The sequence below is a fragment of the Castor canadensis genome, chromosome 3 (assembly GCF_047511655.1).
Source record: "Castor canadensis chromosome 3, mCasCan1.hap1v2, whole genome shotgun sequence".
NCBI lineage: Eukaryota > Metazoa > Chordata > Mammalia > Rodentia > Castoridae > Castor > Castor canadensis.
Genome location: NC_133388.1, coordinates 29,615,647 through 29,636,360, shown reverse-complemented (window position 1 = coordinate 29,636,360; position 20,714 = coordinate 29,615,647). Strand labels below are relative to the sequence as shown.

Here is a 20,714-nt window from a genome sequence, read left to right as displayed (position 1 = left end):
TGAGTTAAAACCCAAGGGCCCTCCAGAGTACAGGGCCAGGTTGCCTGCCCGAGAAGCTAGCTCTGGCAAGAGGGAGCCACAAGTATTAAAGTTCTAAGGTGGCAGTGGGCTTGTCTTGTTCAAGGACCTGAAAGGAGGCCATTGTGACAGAGTAGATGAACAGTGGGGCACATGGTACAAAATGAGATGGGAGACAGGCTGGCATAGTCAAGCACACAGGGTCACCTGGGCCACAGCGAAGGTCTGAGAACTGCAGGCTGGGGTCTTTGAGAAAAAGAAAACTCTATAAAATACTGTAAGTGTAATTAAAACCAAAGAATAATACAGTGAGCTTCATACCTAGCACCTAGATCTAAAATACATTGCCATAATTAATTAATTTGTTTAATTGTTGCTGAAGTTTAAATTGTAGAAGTCATGGCATTTCACCTGAAATTTCAGTATGCATCTAATAACTAACATTGTGGTTAACTAAGTAACCACAATGTCATTATCACAAATAATGACATTAACAAGCCTTTTTTCATTTCATCTAATTCCTACATGTGGCCAGTTTCCTGTATTCCCTGCCTATTGATCTTCAAGTTGCACCTGAACTTTGTGCCTTGTCTAGCTTTCTTTCCAAGAGTGAGGCCTCCTTGCCTATATCTTTCAGGATTTTTGTTTTGTTTGATACATACCCACCAGCCTCTCCAGAGCTCAAGACTGTGAGGAAATGAAAAAGATTCCTTTCTGTCCCAGGAAGGCCTATGACCTGAACAAGCAGGATGGAAACAAGGAAGGGAAGGGAAGCAGGCCTGCTGGGTTTATTATTCTGCTTGTAGTCTGACATTTGTCTTTTTTTTTTTTTTGTCTGTAATTGCCATTCCAGAAATGCCTTCACTCTTCCAGCCGCAGAGCAACTGTTGAGAACAAATTAATTATGCATCTTCTCACTGTGCATGATTAAGGGGCAGATGGAGGAAAAGGTTCTCTTCAACTTTTCTGGCAACTAGGTCCCTAAATAGAGGCTTTCCAGACCAAAGAGTACATGTCTTGGATGCCCCCTGGGCATCTGGGTTTGTCTGTGTGCTGGCAGGCTTGCTCACTGGCTGACAGAGTCACAAGTTGCCAGTAATAATATTATTAATCCCTTAAATTTGCAGCTCATTTGCTGTTTGCTGAGGGCTTGCATAGTCACATCAGCTCATTTCTTGGGATTTCAGGGATGTTAGAACAACTTTTTTTGCTTAATACCTCCCTAAGTCATTGCTGATGCTTGTAATTCCACTACCAGAGAGTAATTTCTTTGACCTAAAACTGTCCCCTGTTAAAATGCAGGTATCCTTGCTAGCTGTTTAGTACATTTTATTCATTCAGCTTTCTCAGCCACTAGCAATTGCCCACTCCTGCAACCTTCCTTTTAGGATTGCCTTCTCTGAAACAAAACCTATATTTGGAACCCCTCCCATTCCATAGAACTCTGCTGTAGGTTAGTTGCCATGCCTACAAAAAGAGACAAGTAAAGAAACGCCTGTTGAAGTTCAATGGTGTTACCACCATGGGGAATATTTTCCCTCTGACTAGAATAGGTTAGAAACACAGTGTTTAATGCACAGGAACTTGTGCCCCTTCATCCTGTTATGTCAGTGGCTTTGGCCTTACTTTCCTCTCCATTGTTCCCTTAGAGCAGTGGCGGGGGGGGGGGTGGACATGGCCTTGCAGAACCACACTGAGAGCAGATCCAGTCTGCATGATTCAGATTGACATTGGGTTGGAGTGTTTTTACAGTGGGTAGGGAAGCGGGTGGAGCTGAATGCATGATGTCCTAGTGTGACATAAAATTGTCTTGTAGAGCAAAGACAATGTCCCAGACATGTGGGGACAATGGTCTACTTGGAGTTGGGGCTGAAATTAAGAATTTTTCTTTAGAATCCCAGTAACAGAGTTGTAGGTTTTTAGAATCAAAAGATACCTTAGAGATAATCTAGCTTTGGGAAATAGGTTGATAAGTAGTGGTTGTCTGGTTGTAGGGTAGAGATGGGTGAGTCTTCATCTGGGCTTAGTAGTGATCTTGATTAGTGATGTCTGGTGTGTGCTGAGAGTGTTGTAGTAAAGGAGAGGTAAATATACCACACACTTGCTATTCCTGGCTCTCAGTGTACAGGAAGCTAAAATGATTTGTTTAGGGTTGCATAAGCAGAAGAAGTAATTGGCAGAATTGACCCAGAATCCAGGTCCCTTGAATCCTGGGTCAAAACCTTTTCTTCTGGTGTATAAGTTTTTTTTTTTTTTTTCTGTTGGTCCTGGAGATTGAACCCAGGTCCTTATACATGCTAAGCATGTACTATATGATTGAGCTATACTCCTCAGTCCTGAATGATACAGATATTCTAAGAAGCATTTTATTATAGTTAGTGAGCATTATGGTCTTGGAGTCATACTGTCTGGGTTCCAGTCCCAGCTTTGCCCACTAACTAGCTGTGTGCCCCTGGCCAAGTTATTTAATATTTCTGAGCTTCTTCGTCTATAAAATAGAAAGTAATAACTGTGTCCACTATATAGAGTGATTATGGGATTAAATCAGGTAATACATATATAAAGAGTTCAGATTAGAGCCTTGCACATTGTAACTACATTTGTCCCCCTTTCCCTATGGGGGATATGTTTCAAGACTCCCAGTAGATGCTGGAAACTGAGGACAATACTTAACTTTATAGGTACTATGTTTTCCATGTATAAACATACCTATAGTAGTTTAGTTTGTTCATTAATAAGAGATTAACAACAACAAATAATAAAATAGAGCAATTATATAATATACTGTAATAAAAGTTACACGAATGTGGTCTCAAAATAGTGTATTATAGATCTTAACAAACTCAGCACACATTTTTTTCCTTTAAATTGAGAACTTTTACCTTTTTACTTAAAAGGAGCACTTTACAGCTTCTTTTTAGCATATCTAAATGGCCATTATTCAGTAAAATAACACAAACACTTCAGTGACTGTTGATCTCATAACCAAGATGCCTACTAAGTGATTTATGGGTGGGTAGTGTATACAGTGTGGATAGGTTGGACAGAGGGATGATTCATGTCCTAGGTAGAATGGAATAGGACAGTGCAAGATTTCAGTACAGGGCCGGGGGAAAGGGGGAGAAATGACCCAAACATTGTATGCACATATGAATAAAATAAAAAAAAAAGATTTCAGTACAGTGTGCAATTTAAAACTTACAAATTATTCTTGGAATTTTCTATTTAATATTTTGGTTGACCTCAGGTAACTGAGACTTCAGAAAGTAGATAAAGAAGAACAACTGTACTTAATGCTAGTAGCCAGTTAAAATGTTATATTTTCACTGCATTATCCTAGATTCTTGCTGGACACAGACATAGAATCTTTTTTGTCCACCCTCTCTGCAGTATCCCCAAATTGCCTCATAGGTACCTGCTTTTCTTTGGAATGCTCTATAATTTTTTTTTTAATTTTAAGAGTGAAAGTAATTTAATTGCAATTGATTTGTAGCCTTAAAACTTTGATAATTGGGATTATATAATGATGAATGGTCAAACATCTGTGAACATTTTATTAAAGCTAATTGTATTAGTCAGGGTTCTCTAGAGGAACAGAACCAATAGAATATATGTACATATAATTATAAATGTGGATTCATTAAATTGGCTTACACAATTAGAAGCTCGGTAGTCCAACTATGACTGTCTGCAGGCTGGGGAGTCAGAGAACCCAGTAGAGGAATCTTCTGGGTTTTAACTGTTCCTGGGATTTTCAGCTAGGTGATGAGAAGCCTCACTGTACCAGATATCAAGTAAGAGATGGTGCTGGATCTCTGAATGTCTGTGATTCTGGGGCAGCTTTTTTGTCACTATTTACATTCCATACCCAGAGAACTTTCCCCACTGTTGCCTTGAATAATGTGGGGTACAGGCAGACCATTTATTCTGCAAGGGTGAACTCAATGGCCATCACGCCAGGCTGGGCTTGTGGGATTATCATGGAAGATTGTTCCCTTTTTCCCACTGTGCCCAATGTCTGGTCCCTTCCTGGACAATTGGCCTGTACTGTCCCCTGACCTTGTCAGGTTGTTGTAGCAAGAGACCTCATGCTCCTGGCTTCCCATGCTTCCCTTTCCCAGTAGTTCCCCATCTCCACTTGTTTGTGTGACTAGTGCTTTCCAGACCCTGTGTGTTCATGACCTTGTACCTAATCTTGGTGTTCTTTGCTGACTTATTGGAATAGCTCCAGTAAGTCCAGACATGGACAGGGCCATGATGACTCAGTGTGTGTACCAGGCTTCAGAAATAGCCAATGCTGAGCCCAGGACCTGGGATAGGTGGGTGTTGTGAGCAAGTGGGGTGGGCAACACAGAAAGCACATAGCAGGTACCTGGTTGCTTTTTTCCCCCCTAATTCATGAGGACTGTTTAACGGTGTGAAGGGTGCCAGAGTCTAGTGGAAAGATAGAGGGTTTGGAGTTAGAAGAGACAATGACTCAAATCCTGGATATCCTGTGTTTCCTGTTTGAGTAACCCTGGCAAGGCCCCAAATGTTTTGAGCTACAGTCCCTGCATTTGTGTAACAGGGAGAATGATAGGATGTACCTCAAAAGCCCCTGCCCAGATGAGGGGAGAAAAGGTATGTAAAAGTCTAAATGCATTAGAAAGGACTGGGCCTTCACTAGTTAGACCTTATTACAGAGAATTTGGTAAGCAAGATTTTGTTATCCAGGAGCGTATTTCCCATGCGAACAGAGTGAATCAGCACTTCAAATAGAGACTAATGACTATCGACAAAAATACAGTAGGCTCTTGGTATTCTTGGGTCTCTGGTTTCAAGTAAACCATCCTTGAAGAAAAACCGAAAACACACACGATACACTCGGTTCGGTGTTGTACTGCTAATGCTTGATCGTTTTTCTCATGATGCTACCCGGCTTCTGCTAAAGCCACCTCCAACCAATCTCAAGTTTGCACTCTGTCAGCCAGTTAAGCACATTCGCTCTACCTTGATTTTTGGAAGATAGATTTTCACAAAATTAAGGGCACATCACACGATTTAAACACAGCTGACAATGTGGAACTGACTGAGAACTTCTCTGCATCAGTTGAGCTGTGTAGTGTGTGCGGGAACTTAAAATTTTGTTTTTGAAAGGTTGGCTCAAGTGGAAGAGCATTTGCTTAGTAAGTGTAAGGCTCTGAGTTCAAAAAAGAAAAGTGAAAAGATTGCTTTTGAAATTTCTTTTGATTTATGAGTTATTTTTTTCTACCATACTTGGTCAAAACCACATGTAATAAATCCAGAATAAGGTAGAATGATTTACTGTAAAAATTATAAATCAGGAAACTATTGGTACCTGCACTGTGCTGCCAAGACATTTGGTAGCTTTAAGTTTAATCCTCATTTTTTATATGAAATTAGTTAAGTTAATTGAGTTGACTGATAGTAAAAAGTAAGGCTATGGGAAAAATCATACACATTTGGATATTCACAACTTTTATTGTCTATTAATGCATACTAGCCAGTTTCAATGAAGACAGGAGACTTTTGTTTCAAAGACTCAAGGTGGAAGTATCTATCTATATATATATGTAAAGTGTGATTACAATAGTACAATGGATTAAAAAAGCATGATTTCTATGTTTTGAAATTAGATAGTGGTGATAGTTTCTCAACCTAGTGAATACACTAAAAACACTGAATCATATAAGCTAAAATGGTAGATTTTATAGTGTGTGAATTACATCTCAGTGTAAAAGTAAATCCTTGAAGCAATTAGCTGCATTATGAAAATTTTAGGGGTTTGAGAAAAAAATTATTATTTTGCCAATCTGAAATTGTTATAATTTTTTTTTTTGGAACGCTTCACAAATTTGCGTGTCATCCTTGTGCAGGGGCCATGCTAATCTTCTCTGTATCGTTCCAATTTTTTAGTATATGTGCTGCCGAAGCGAGCACTGAAATTATTATAATTTTAATAAACTCTGTTGTAATCCATATATGTTCTATCTAGAGTGTTCTATCAAAAGTGAACTTTTTCTCATTTAATATGCTGTATTTAGCACTTTTCCATGTTACATAGTTTTCACTTAAATTGGCTGCTTAAATACGCCATGTGTGACTGTTCATAGTTTACTTAACTAACCCTTTTCCCTACTTTTAGGTTACATGTACATCTATATTTTTCCATTATAATTAACACTGTGATGAACATCTTTATAAACAGTTGTTTTTTCTCCAAAGAGTCTTGGGTTATTTCCTTAGGAGAAATTTCTAAAGTAATATTTCAAATCAGAATGTTACTGAGAGAAATCAAAGAAGAGCTAATAAATTGAGCAATATACCAAGTTCATGGATCAGAAGACTCAATATTGTGAAGATGTCTTTTCTCTATATAGATTCATGATTTTTATGGTTAATTCTGATTGTCAACTTGATAAGATTAAGAATTGCCTAGGAAGGGGAACAGGTTCTAGAGAAAAGGTTAGATCAAAAAGAATTAACCTAGAAGGTAACACCCACGCACAGGAAATCAATGTGAGTCAATGCCCTGTATAGCTATCCTTATCTCAACCAGCAAAAACCCTTGTTCCTTCCTATTATTGCTTATACTCTCTCTACAACAAAATTAGAAATAAGGGCAAAATAGTTTCTGCTGGGTATTGAGGTGGGGGGAGAGGGAGGGGGCGGAGTGGGTGGTAAGGGAGGGGGTGGGGGCAGGGGGGAGAAATGAACCAAGCCTTGTATGCACATATGAATAATAAAAGAAAAATGAAAAAAAAAAAAAAGAATTACCTAGGAGACTAGTAAAAGCACACCTCTGTGTGGATCTGTGTGGGCATTTCCACAGATGATCAGCTCATGAAAGCCTTAACCTAATGAATGGTTTCATCCATTGATGGATTCAGAATATGAACAGATTTTTGAGACGGTTGAACTTTCTGCCTGGTTAGAGGAAGTGGATCACTGAAGGTGTGTCTTTGAAGGTTGAACCAGGTCTGTAGATCCCTACCTGCTTCTGCATCCTGTCCACCACAAGTGAAGAAGCTCCTCCACCACATGCTCCTATTGCCATTGTGTGTTACCAAGCACAAGGGGCCAGGCAACTGTGGACAGAACCCTCTGAAACCTTGAGCCAAAATAAGTCCTTCTTCCCTTAGGTTGTTTATGCCAGGTATTTTGGTCACAGTGATGACAAAAGCTAATACAATTTGAACAGACATTTCACCAAAGAAGATAGAGAGATGGCAAATAAATACTTGATAAGATACTCAACATTGTCAGTCATTTTAGGGAAATACAAATTTAAAGCACCTCACACCTACTAGGATGACTAAAATGGCAGAAAAGACTTGTCATACCAAGTATTGGGGGGGAGGGACAGGAGGAGGGGTACTGGGAGGAGGAAGAGGACAAGGTTGTCTGGAGATGAGAGGAATGTGAGGGGATGGGGCTGGGATTACAAAGGGATTTGGGGAGCTGTCAGTGGTTGGGGGAGATGGATATTTTTACTACCTTGATTATGGTGGTGGTTTCATAGATGCATATTTATGTCAAAACATACCAGATTGTATATTGAAAAAATGTGTAGATTATTGTATATATGTCAAAATAATACCTCAATGACACTGTTAAAACAAATAAACAGTGGTAGTGATAGATTACCACTCATTGAAAAAAGTAGAAATCCATGAGTCCAGACTGGTATAAATAAATAGGCTAAGAATAGATAAAGAATGGGTTATTAACAAAATCTCAAAGTACCTTTCCACAAATAATTACAAAGGCCAGACGGGTAACTTAAGTGAGGAAGCCAGGTAGGTAACCATGTTAATGAAGTGATGAAAATAAGTGTTGCCGGTAGAGAGACAAATCCCAATTGTATATCACCTGATTGGATGCAATGAGAACAGAGCCTTTGTTTATCTTTTTGGATTCGATTTACTGATTTTTAAAAAGAATCTTTGCACCTGTGTTTGCCGTGGACATTGGTCTGGAGCTCCCCTGCCCTCCTTGGGTTGTTTGTCCAGGGTAAGGCTGGTCTCATACAAGGAGCTGGAAAGATCCTGTCATCTGTTTCCTGGAAGTGTTTGCATGGAATTGGTATTTTTTTCTTCCTGTGGTGCCATCTGGGCCTGGAGTTTTCTTTGTGGGAAGGTTAACTATAAATTCAGTTTCAACACACAGAGGACTCTTTGTATTATCTACTTTTTTGGGCGAGCTTTGTGTATTTCAAGGAATTGCTTTACTGCTTGAGTCAATCTTCTAGCCCTTTTTGCTTTGGTTAGTTTTGAGATAGGTAGAGTCTTCCTTTTTCTCAAGACCAGCCTGGACCATGATCCTCCTATTTTACACTGGGATGACAGGCACGCACCACCATGCTCAACTTTTTTCCATTGAGATGGGATCTCACAAACTTTTTGCCTGTGCTGGCCTTGAGCCAAGATCCTCCTGATCTCAGCCTCCTAAGTAGCTAGGATTACAGGTGTGGGCCATTGGCACTCAGCTTGGTTTATAGACTTAAAAAACATAAAACTTGAAAAATTTTCAGTCACTAAATTATTCTTTTTAATTATAAAATTTTTTTTATTAGGATATATTCATTATACAGGGGAGATTCATAGTGACAATTCTGGTTAGACTTATATTGCACATTGGTTAGATCACCCCCATCCTCTCTCTCCCTCAACCCCCTCCCCGCCTCACTTAAAGCAATTGCAAGAAATTTCTTTGTTCTATTTCATATAGGTATATGAAGTCCATCTACCATATACCCTCACCTTAATCTCCTTCATTCACCCTTCCCCCTCCCACTAGGATCCCCTCCACTGTACCTATTTATAGTTTTGTCTTTCATTATTAATATTTAAGTTGATGTTCAAAGGGGTTTCTTTATGTATCCCTGCTATGGGTGTACTTTATTTTGGTGCATTCAACCCCTCCCATTACTCTCCCTTTTCCTCCCACCCCCCATTTTTCAACAGCTTTCAGTACACATCCTTATATCCTCTACCTTTACAGATGTTGTTTTACAATGTTACTGATGTTGTATCCTTGTCTTTTCCTTTCCCTCTTTCCCTGAGTCCCATAGAGTAGTTCCACTATTACTAACATGTTTTACATATGAGTTTGTATATGATCATGTTTGTTTTTGTGTATATGTTTATCTTTTGGATCTGTCTTCCACACATGAGAAAAAATATGCAGCTGTTGTCTTTCTGAGCCTGGCTTCCTTCACTTAACTGATGTCCTCCAATTGCATCCATTTACCTTCAAACCACATGTCATTATTCCTTATGGCTGAGTAAAACTCCATTGTGTATATTGCTACATTTTCTTGATCCATTCATCAGTTGCAGGGCATCTGGGTTGTTTCTAAAGCTTGGCTATTGTGAACAGTGCTGTGATGAACATCAGTGTACAGGTGTCTCTCCTGTATCCTGACTTAATGTTCATTTGGGTAGATGCCCAGAAGCAGTATCACTGACTATATTCAGCCACTGATTCTTCAGATATTTTTTTCTCCATCTCTGTCCTCTTCTCTTCTTTGGAGACATCGTCTTCATGTATACTATACTGCTTGAATTTGTCCCAAAACTCACTGGTGTTCTTTTCATTAAAATGTTCTTTTTTTCCTGTGCATTTCATTTTGAATAGATTCAATTACTAGGTCTTCAAGTTCACTAATCTTTTTTTGTACTGTCTAATCTGCCATTATATATTGCACTTTTCATTTCTGGAAGTTCCATTTGGAGATCTCTTTGTCTCTGCCTCTGTTTCTTTTTCTCATAATCCATATTTCTACTTAACTTTAAAGCATATAAAATGTGTTATTAATTTAAATAACCTGTTTCAGGTCTGGACCTTTTTTTTTTTAATACTGGGGTTTGAACATAGGGCTTTGAGATTGCTAGGCAGGTGCTCTACCAGTTGAGGCATACCTCAGGCCATTTTGATCTGGTTATTTGAGACTGGGTCTTGCTTTTTGCTTGGGCTAGCTTGGAACACAGTCCTTTTATTTGTGTTTTCTGCTGTAGCATGGGCCACCAGTACCTGCTTTGGGTTGGTTTTGATTGAATTTGTTTCCTTTTCATTGTGATATTTTACTGCTTCTTTGCATATCTGGCAATTTTTAAATTAGATACTAAATATCTTTGTGGGTGCTGATTTTTTTTTTCCTTTTTGGTGGTACTGGGGTTTGAACTTATGGCCTTGAACTTGTGCTACCACAAGACCCTGAATTCAAACCCCAGTACTGGAAATAGTTAATTTATATGTATATATGAATACAAATATATTTTATTTTAATACGTGAAAGCAAAAATGAGGGCTAGCGGAGTGGTTTAAGTGGTAGAGTGCCTGACTTTCAGGTTCAAGACCGTAAGTTCAAACCCCAGTACTACCAAAAAGGGAAAAAAAAAAAAAGAATACAAAATGTCAGCACCCCAAAATATATCTAGTATCTAATTTAAAATTGCCAGATATGCAAAGAAGCAGTAAAATCTCAGGGCCTTGTGCTTGCTAGGCAGGTGTTTTTGTTTTTGTTTTTTTTAATTTTTATTTTATTCATATGTGCATACAATGTTTGGGTCATTTCTCCCCCATTCCCCCTGCCCCATCCCTTACCCCCCCCCCCCCGCCTCACCATCTCCCTCCTACCCCATTGCTACCAGGCAGAAACTATTTTGCCCTTATCTCTAATTTTGTTGAAGAGACAGTATAAGCAATAATAGGAAGGACCAAGGGTTTTTGCCAGTTGAGATAAGGATAGCTTTACAGGGAGTTGACTCACATTAATTTCCTGTGCATGTGTGTTACCTTCTAGGTTAATTCTTCTTGATCTAACCTTTTCTCTTGTTCCTGTTCCTTTAAAATATCTGCAGTAGTTTCTCTGCATTGAGGGCAACAAATGCTAGCTAATTTTTTAGGTGTCTTACCTATCCTCACCCCTCCCTTGTGTGCTCTTGCTTTTATCATGTGCTCATAGTCCAATCCCCTTGTTGTGTTTGCCCTTGATCTAATGTCCACATATGAGGGAGAACATACGATTTTTGGTCTTTTGGGCCAGGCTAACCTCACTCAGAATGATGTTCTCCAATTCTATCCATTTACCAGCGAATGATAACATTTCGTTCTTCTTCATGGCTGCATAAAATTCCACTGTGTATAGATACCACGTTTTCTTAATCTATTCGTCAGTGGTGGGGCATCTTGGCTGTTTCCATAACTTGGCTATTGTGAATAGTGCTGCAATAAACATGGGTGTGCAGGTGCCTCTGGAGTAACCTGTGTCACAGTCTTTTGGATATATAGGCAGGTGTTTACCACGTGAGCCATGCCTCTAGCTCTCTTTTGCTTTAGTTATTTTTCAGGTAGGGTCTTGAGTTTTTGCCTAGCTCTGGCCTCAGACCTTGATCCTCCTCTCTGTGCCTTCTGTATAGCTGGAATCACAGGTGTGCAGAATCACACCTGGCTTATTGATTGAGATGGGGGTTTCATTAACTTTTGCCCTGGCTGGCCCCACTTCCCGAGTAGCTGGGATTACAGGTGTGAGCTACTGAGTGTGGTCTTATTGGTACTCTTGAGCTTTGTTCTGGAACATAGTTAAGATGTGGAAATGGGGTAGTGTTTAGGATGTTTCCTACCACTGAGGCTGTGATAACAAATACCCTAGTAATTATGAGACTTTTCAAGTCTGACTGGTGGAGATAGCCATGTGTAAGGCTGGATACTCTTAACCCTAAGGGTTTTAGGTTGTTCTTTCCCTGGACTCAGGAGGTGTTTGCCCATGTCTGTACTGATAAGTGTTCAGCTAAATAGCTGAGGTGGGTCCTCTGCAGCTTGCTCTCCCCTCTCCAGTGACCTCTTCCTGGACTTAGGAGACTGGGTTCCTCTGCCCAGCTATGTGGCTCAGAAATCCTGACTGCAGTGAACTGGGGTGCTCGTAGGGTTTCCCTTACTTTTCTCCCATCTCTCAGGAATCACTGCCTTTCCTTGCCTGATGTCCAGTGCCTTGAAAACCACTGTTCTCTGTTTCTTGTCCAGTGTTTTGTTGCTTCAGATTGGAAGGTAAAATAAGTCTCTGTTTTGGGAGAGTTGTCAAGGGTGACATCAAGGTCTATGACTGAGGAACTTGAAATTCAGAGCTCCTGTTTCCTAAGTTGGGGAAGACAGGGAAGAGCAGATTTGGTGGTGGTAGATGTGGTGAGAAGGTCATCTATGTTTGGGGAGCTCATTGGATATTGGAGTGATGTCAGAGAGGCATTTGCATCTGTCCAGTGTGAGTTGGAAAAGGCTGGGCATTGGTGTGTGGAAGGTATTCACAACCATACTACTCTGTGAAATCCCAAGGGAGTATAGCTAGGGTATTGCATTTATTACTTTTTAAAAAATATTTCTATTTCCTGATGCTTTGATGTCTTAGGTCCTTCCTTTCTCAGGGTTAATTAATTTCAAGAAACAGCAAGCAACTCTCCTGGGAATGTGCCTTTCATATGCAAACCAGCCACTCTGGAGCCCTTAGTTCCAACCACTTCCTGTATCTGGCTGTGACACTCTGGGTCCCATTCCCCCAGTTCTCATTGCCCCAGGGCCAGGTACCAGACAATTACAGGTAGATCCTATACCCCAGAGCCCACTGAAATGATCCAAACCAGGCAATCTTAGACTGTTTGTTATGCCTCATCCAGTCCTTCCCTTAGAACACACAACAAAGGCTTTTATGAACATTTTTTCTTAGTTCTTCTGCCCCACTTCGGCTTTTCCATGTGGCCGCCGGTGGCACTGTGTACCTTCTATTTCTGGAGATTTGTGACTAAAATCTTCATGGCAATCACTTCTGGACTTACGCATTTTACCATATTCTATTAAAACAATTCTCAGGTACCCTTACACTAAGTATAGAGACACCAGCTCTGGCTAAATCATGCATGTGTGACATCACCCCATTTAATCTTCCCAGTGTCCCCATAAGGTAGGTACTATTATTACCTCCTTTTATAGGAGTAGAAAAGTTCCATAACTCACCAAAGGTCACCAGTTTCTTCTTTATCATCTCTTTTTTGGTCATATATTAATTTTACAAAGTAACGGATTTCATTACTTTGCATTGCATGCATATAATGTGCTTTCATCATATTCATGAATCAGTCAAAGGTCTATTTTCTTCTCTTTCACTGACCCCCTTTTCCTTCCCGTGTCTGTGTGGGGCATGTGTGTGTGTGTCTGTCTCACAGCACCCCAAAGCCCCATTGAGATACTTCCTAGTTCTAATGGGGAGCCCCTTGATGCAGTCTACCACTGGTACCATTCTGCCAAGTTTAGGGGCTGTGGGCTCTGCTCACAGAGATGCAAACATGAGGAGAGCATTGTCTTCTTGGGCCTTTGCTCCGTCTGACCAAATCAATAACTAATCAGCATGCAGTTGATCTTATTAGCTCTTCTTTGTCCCCCTCTCAACAACAGACCAAGCTGGCTAATGACAATGCTTTTAATTAATATGAGGTACATTAGAACTCATTACAGCAAGGTTATTGGTAATGAGATAATCATAAGGCAAGTTAGTGAGCTGTGAGTGAATGGAAAGTTGGGGCCTGGGCAGCACCAGCTGTTCCCGATATTCTGACAGAGATGGGAAGAGATACTGCAGTGACATGTCCAGCCAACCAGTGAAGCCTGGTGCTGGGTAGAGACAGGACTGCAGTGCTGTGAGCAAATGGGTGTCTGGTTTTAGGGTAGCATTGGAAGTAGGGAGACCTTTGGGAATGAGAACCTGAAGTCTGAGTGTTCAGGGTAACACTCTCTTGCTATTTGCATTTCTTATGCTCTGGTGCTTTACATCTCAGATTACAGGCCATCAAAACAGCTATTGGTTCTGTCTTTTACATTGTGGTCCAAGGCTTGTTAGACTGAACCAAGTATAGGGAGTGAATGTGCCTGGAGGTTTTTTCCCCCATTTTTTAAATGTAATTTTCTAGGAAGATTGATTTGTTTCTGATTCTCTATCTCTTTCCATTCATTTATTGCGCCCTGACTATATGCTGGACCTTGATCCTGGTTCTTTTTTAATCATCACAGTGATGGTTACTTTATTTAGCCATCACATTGATGAGTAAAATTATCATCCCTTTTTTACCAATGAAGAAACTATGGTTCCAAAGTTTCTTAACTTTCCAAGGCTATGTGACAAATAAGTGGCAAAATGGGATTTGAACCTAGGTCTTTCTGATTCCAAAGCCAGTGATACTCTCCGTTATGCTATATTATCCCTCCTTGTTTCATTTAAGACCAGATACAGCTTGCGTGGCCTTTTAATCTTACACACTTGATTCAGTTGGCATGGCCACCCTGGTGCCCAGCCTGGTAACCTTCCAGTATATGACATTGGAGTGATTGGCAGCTACCTTTCCTGCCTACTATTGGCCATTTATGGGTGTATGTCCACTTCTCAGTCTGTCTTGTAAGCTTCTTGCATGTGAAGACCATGGCTGTCGTTCCTTATTGCCCCAAGAACAGAAACTCCATTTATGCTTATTCCCCAGCACATGGCACAGTATACAGTGTACACAGGTGGCAGACAGGTCAAGGTTGGGACACACCATGGTTCCACCATTTACTGGCTCTGAGACTTTGGGAATGTCACTGAACTTCTCTGAGATTATTTTTTCATCTTTAAAGACACATGATAAAAATCTGTGTTACAGAGATAGTGGGTAGATATAAAAAAAATCACCACCACCACCTATATTTGAATGTTTTTAGTAGGCCAGGAATAGTGCTTGGAACAGGGCACTAAACAAATGCCTGTATGTTTATCTATCTGTAAGGCAGCCATTAGCCACATTGGTGACTTAAGTTTTAGTTATTTGAAATTGAATTATTTAATTAAATATGGAGCTCCTCATTCATGCTCACCACATTTCAAGTGCTCAGTAGCCACTTTTTGGCATATTGCTAGTGCCTCTGTATTGAACAGTGCAGAAACAGAATGTTTCCATCATGGGGAAAGTTCTTTCAGACAGTACTGTTATAAATGAACTCATTTGTCTGCACCTCCCTCACAGTGCAAATACCCATGTATGTGCTCCAGAATGGGTGTGGTAAGGACTAGATTTGCAGGGGTGCAGCAGTCTAGAGATTCTGGAAGGTCTGGAGGTGTAGCTCAAGTGGTAGAGCACTTGCTTTGCAAGTGCAAAGTCCCGAGTTCAAACTCTAGTCCCACCCAAAAAAAAAAATAGTACTAGAGATTCTGGAAGCTTTGCTTTCTTCACTGAGCACACTTGAATGGCTGGGGAAAGGATTGGGGAGGAGGGAATTGTGAGATTCTTCTACATATTGCTTGTTTCCAGCAGCTCAGCTGCAGTGGTGCCAGATTAAGTGAGTAAATGCTGAAAGAGTGAGTTTGCTTTGTCAGTGATTTCCTGGAAGTCCAAATAGGCCTGGCTTCTGATCCAAAAGGACAGGGAACCTGTCGGTTCTGGAGCAGGAAGGGGACCTTGGAGATTAGAGTGCCTGCTTATTCTTAAGCATTTACATCTTTTGGCCTTAAAAGAACGTTGTAAGTTTTTGGTGAGTGGCATTGCTTGGCAACTGTGTGTGTGTGCACGTGCAAGAGAGTGTGTGTGTGTGTGTGTATTGAGTTAAAAGCTGGTTGAAGGTGACTTTGGGGCTTCTTTCATGGGAATGTGGGTGCCATTTATATTAGATGCTGATTCAGTTTCATGGATCATGGTTTTGTGAGTGTGTGACCAATCTTTGTCATCAATCTGCATTTATGGTGCCTATATGGCTTGTCCTGAGGTACACAACATATACAGCAGATACATATGGCCTCTGTCCCTAAGAGCTGGTGTACCAGGTAACTGATGTGAACTTGGGGAGAAGGTTCCCTTCTTTGCCCAGACAGTGTCTTGAAGGTGGCCATCACTTGGTGCTAAGAGACACTGTACCTGGCACTGATGAAGGATATGGTCTTCTCTGAAGAAGTAGAGCCCTGAGTCTGCTCTCTTTTAGGAGGGTGAGGCCAACGCTTTCTGAGGGCTGCCAGTGGCAGAGACAAGTGTAGGTGTGAATCCAGTCTAAAGAAAGCAGTGCAGCAGGTCTGTCACCAACACACACATACACACACACACACACACACACACAGAGCTGTCCACAGACACACACACACAACACACACACATATTTGCCTTTGCTTATGTTCTCTTGATCTGAAACACCCTCATTTTCCATCTTAATCTAATCAAATTCAATTTCAGGGGCCAACTCTGTGTATCAGCTAGTGTTCAGTCACACTAGTAATTTGAGCTACTTCAATATAGAAGTAGCAAACACATAAAATTGCTGCTCCTTCTGGGGTTGAGGGACAAGTGAACAAGGGTGAAACAAGTGAACAAGGGTTGAGGACAGGAGACTTGGTCCACAGCAAGTCTTTTCTGCCTCCTTTGGGTGTGGACTGCCTGCACAGAGCTCTTCCCACCCCCAAGGTGGGAGTCAGCCTGATGGAGCAGATGGGGTACCCTGAGAGGCTGGTGGCCCAGAGACGTGATGGGTAGATTGAGGCAGAACTGGTCCATGGGGCAGTCTGTAGGGTGGCAGAGAAACTTGTTGCTGGGTGTAGCCTCTAGTAGGAGGCTGTAGGAACAACCTGCTGAATGGTAGCAATATTTGCTGGAGGTTGTGGGACTAAGTTGGTTCATAGAAGGGGACTAAAAGTAGTGGACCGTGTGGATGCTGCTTGTGAGCACCATCTATCCCTGCTTGTTGTCTGTCTGCTGAAAGCAGTACACTGGGACCAGTGAGGGAGACCCTTTTTCATACTGTGGACTAACAATGTTCTCAGATCCCCTGGGGATAAAGCCTGATATCCACCCATCTGACAAAGGAGAGCTAACCCATTATCCAGCTTGAGTATCAAAGCAGAGCTGAGAGGCAGTGTGGATGGTCCCCTTACACTGATTTGGCTTCAGATTCTTTGCCTTTGTAATGACACAAAGTGATACATATTAAGTAGATACCATACTTGGAATTTTGGTTCTCCTGGGCTAGTGATACATGCTATGGTACTCCCTCCTGGTGCTTCTCAGAGACCATGAGCATAGCTCCCAGTCAGCCATGTGAATACAAAAGTAACAGTACTCTACAGTGTACTGTGTTGCTAAGCTGCAATGTACAGTAGGTCAGGTGTACTTAATGCATTTTCAACTTCTGATGAGTTGATCAGGCTGTGACCTCATTGTAAGTTGAGGAGCAGCAGTCCATTTATGACCTGCCTGCCTTCTGGTCACCCATCCTGTGAGCAGAGGCCTAATATCCTTTCATCTATGAATTCTCATGATACCTAGCCCCCAGCTCATTTGGGTACTTGCTGTTATGTTTTTTTCTTTTGTGCGAGTGGCTCTATGGCGTGTCTCCAGATGGTTGAGGACAGGAGACTTGGTCCACAGCAAGTCTTCTCTGCCTCCTTTGGGTGTGGACTGCCTGCTGCCCTGCTGGAGTCCAGAACAGCATTGATGTGGAGTTTAGCATCCTTTTTGGGTGGCTGGGCAGCCTTGCTGGGGAGTAACTTGCTGGCCCTAGGCTCTGGTCGCCCTAGATGGAGTGGCTGAGGAAGCATTTCTGGTTTCTGCTCATTCTGCTGTTCATTGTCTCTCTTCTTCACTGCTGGATTGGAGTTGGAGGGCATTTATTTCAGCTGCAAAAAGTTGTTTGTCTGTGATGACTTGAATCCTCTTGCTCGCTCTTGTTTTACCATACTTGCCACTTTTCTCAATCCCCAGGACTACATCTTGAGTGTGACTTTGGCCAGCTGACTCTACCAGTTCTACATGACCTTCCACCTTCTGGTACTGGCCAGCTTTGTTCCCCATTTTCAGTTCTTAATAGAATCTCCCCACTTTTTGACTCATATAGGAGCTCTCATGCTTACACTCTCAATTCAAATGAATTTCCCTCTCACTGCAGCTCATTGGTGTAGCTTGGATGAGATGTCCACATCAAGGCTGGGGGACTCTGTCATGGGTGATGGAGCTCTGTGTACATAGGGTTCCCCTAGAAGTGAGGCAGGCTAGAAGTAGGAAGAGTTTGGGGTTCATGAATGTTGCCTGAGGATGGGTCAGACCACTCTTACCTGGCTGGGAACCGCCCATGCCCCCAAAACCAAGATCTTCTGATCACAAACTGCATCAGTGCTATTAACAGAAGGAGTTGGGAGACAGATGTCTAGAAGAGCTGAAGTGGACAGGTCCCTGAGGGCCTAAGGTCAGCCTGCTGGTATCTGGAGTCAGGTGTGTGTGTGTGTGTGTGTGTGTGTGTGTGTGTGTGTGTGTGTGTGTGTGTGTGTGTGTGTGTGGTGGGTGTTTGGCAACTATGTAGAACGTTTGAACATTTCTTCCATCTTTTTATAGTTGTTACTTAACTCTTCTTCTAGTTTTATTGCCCCATAAATGTTAAGTACCTCAGCATCCTTCTTAGCACTTGAGAATAGAGTCCATCCTCCATGTTCACTCTGTTGACTTTGTTGGTGGAAGTGTTACTGGAAAGTTTAGTGCTAACGTGTAAGTTGGTTCTTGTGTCTGGTAAGAGAAGAATTTAGGCAAGACATGAAAATGTAGTAAAAGTAATAGTAAAGTTTATTAGGAAAAGAATCTAGTATAACAGGATAAAAGTGAGAAGAAATGGAAAAAAAGGAAGAAACATTTTTTGCTCCCCATGCATGAAATAGGAGTAAAGACTCAAAATAGTGGTCCTCATCTCTTAGTCTTATATTTTCCCAGTTGGAATACACGTGGTCATGTCTGGCAACCTCTAAATCATTAAGATAATGGATCTGGGTGGCTAAGTTGGGTTTTTAGGAAAGGGAGATGTCATCCAGGCCTACCCAAAATGCAGGGACAATAGGTGTGCTTTAGAACTTCCCTTTGGCAGTCTTTCCGTCTGCCCATTCCAGGAGCCTTGTAGCTTGTTAACATTTCAAAGAGGAAGGATGCAGACAATCCCTTTAAGTCTCCCTGTTTTTCTAACTTAACATCTAAAAGGAGGTGGGAGGGGGCTAGCTGCTCTGGCTTTTTAGTTTTTACTTTCTTATTTCAGTGTCTGAGTCTGACCCTTTTAATATTTATTAAAAATAATGTAATTTCCCTGTCTCCTCATCTATCTGTCTGGCTTCACACATTACTCATGGCTAACTTCCCTACTCTAGGACTAGAGACCCTATAATCTTTCAGTAAATGGAAGGTCGTAGTCAGTCTTCGGCTAATTTTTGCTGTTATGAGGCATTGGCCTAGGCCAGTAGTCTCTTGTCTTTGCTCTCTGTGAATGGAGCTAGCTGGAATCACAGGTCATGGATGATCCAAGGGGCCTCTGTAGAAGGAGGCATGTCCTTTGGAGACCATAGCCCATGGTAGTTGTGTTTAAGGAGGAGGAGGCATGCTCAGAGTTTTGTGGAGTTGTATTATTTGTAGTTTTATAGCCTCTTGCAGAAACAGATGTATTAGATCTGAGATCTGAGTCAAGATGTAACATTTTTGATGCCATGGTTCAGATCCCAAACCTAATACAAATATTACTGGAAAGTTTAGCACTGGTATATAGCTTGGTTTTTGTGTCCAGCAAGAGAAGAATTCAGGCAAGGCATGAAAATGTAGTAAAAGTAATAGTAAAGTTTATTAGGAAAGGAGTCTAGTGTATCAGGATAAAAGTGAGGAGAAATGGGAAAAAAAAAAAAGGAAGAAACATTTCCTGCTCCCCATGTAGGAAATGGGAGTAAAGACTCCATGAAATCCTATTATGTCCAAGGGATTGGTGGCAAGTACATTAGCTCAACATACCCTTGAATGAATGAGTCACTAGTTGATTAGACTCAGTCAAAAGCCACGAATATTCATTTCTAGGGAGTTGGACCTGGACCAGGTAAGTTTTGTTGAAGGGAAGCAGACTGAAGCATCAGGTAATAAGTAAAGGTTGGCCTCAGTATGAGACTGGGATTAACTGCTCTGGCTGCCAGGAGACTGAAGGAGGGCATTGACGGAGAGGATAAAGGAAGGGATGTGTGTGTATGCGTGTGCACCCTTGCCTGCACTGGTACTGAGGATATTGGAGCAGAGGGGCAGGGAAGGGAATGCTTTCTGTGGAGCAGGCTGCACTCACATGTCTCTGGCCTTGACTTGTCTCCCTGCAGGTGCACCTCCGCTCTGCCAGGCGTCTTTGTGAGCTCTGCTGTGCCAACCGGGGCACCTTCATCAAGGTGGGCCAGCACCTGGGGGCTCTGGACCATGTGCTGCCAGTGGAGTACACAAGCACACTGAAAGTGCTGCATAGCCAGGCCCCACAGAGCAGCATGGAAGAGGTCCGCCAGGTCATCCGCGAGGATCTGGGCAAGGAGGTATGACCTCTCCCGGGATGGGCTGGGGCAGCATATGCTTTGGCAGAGTTCTTGCAGCCTGGGCCCAGGATGCTGGGGGTCCATCACTGATGCAAAGCCAAATGTCACAGCAGATTTCAGTCCTAAGAGACAGGCTAGAATAAACTCAGTGACCGTCAGTAAAAAATATTAGTTGAAATATGAAATACCCATATTTGACTACATTGGTTGGCAACCCACTATGATTCATAGAATTCAAGCTGGTGTCTGTCAGTTATTGAGGGTTTGCTGCATACTGACAGTTGTGCTGTGTTGCACATATTATCTCACCTAATCCCCATGGTAAACATGGGAG

At 41.7% G+C, this 20,714-nt stretch overlaps 1 protein-coding gene and 1 non-coding gene across 10 annotated transcripts in view; one reads left to right on the top strand and one right to left on the bottom strand.

Moving 5' to 3' along the window:
• Positions 1 to 20,714, top strand: part of Adck1 (aarF domain containing kinase 1) — a 108,789-nt gene that overhangs the window by 18,845 nt on the left and 69,230 nt on the right. For all 9 annotated transcript variants that reach the window (XM_020162198.2, XM_074067450.1, XM_074067449.1 and 6 more), the window contains one exon: positions 20,177 to 20,380. In XM_020162198.2, coding sequence (XP_020017787.1) covers positions 20,177 to 20,380 — 204 coding nt within the window. The remainder of the gene's footprint in view (positions 1 to 20,176; positions 20,381 to 20,714) is intronic.
• LOC141421995 (U6 spliceosomal RNA) lies at positions 5,850 to 5,958 on the bottom strand. Its single transcript, XR_012446664.1, has one exon. It is a non-coding gene; the product is annotated as a U6 spliceosomal RNA (small nuclear RNA).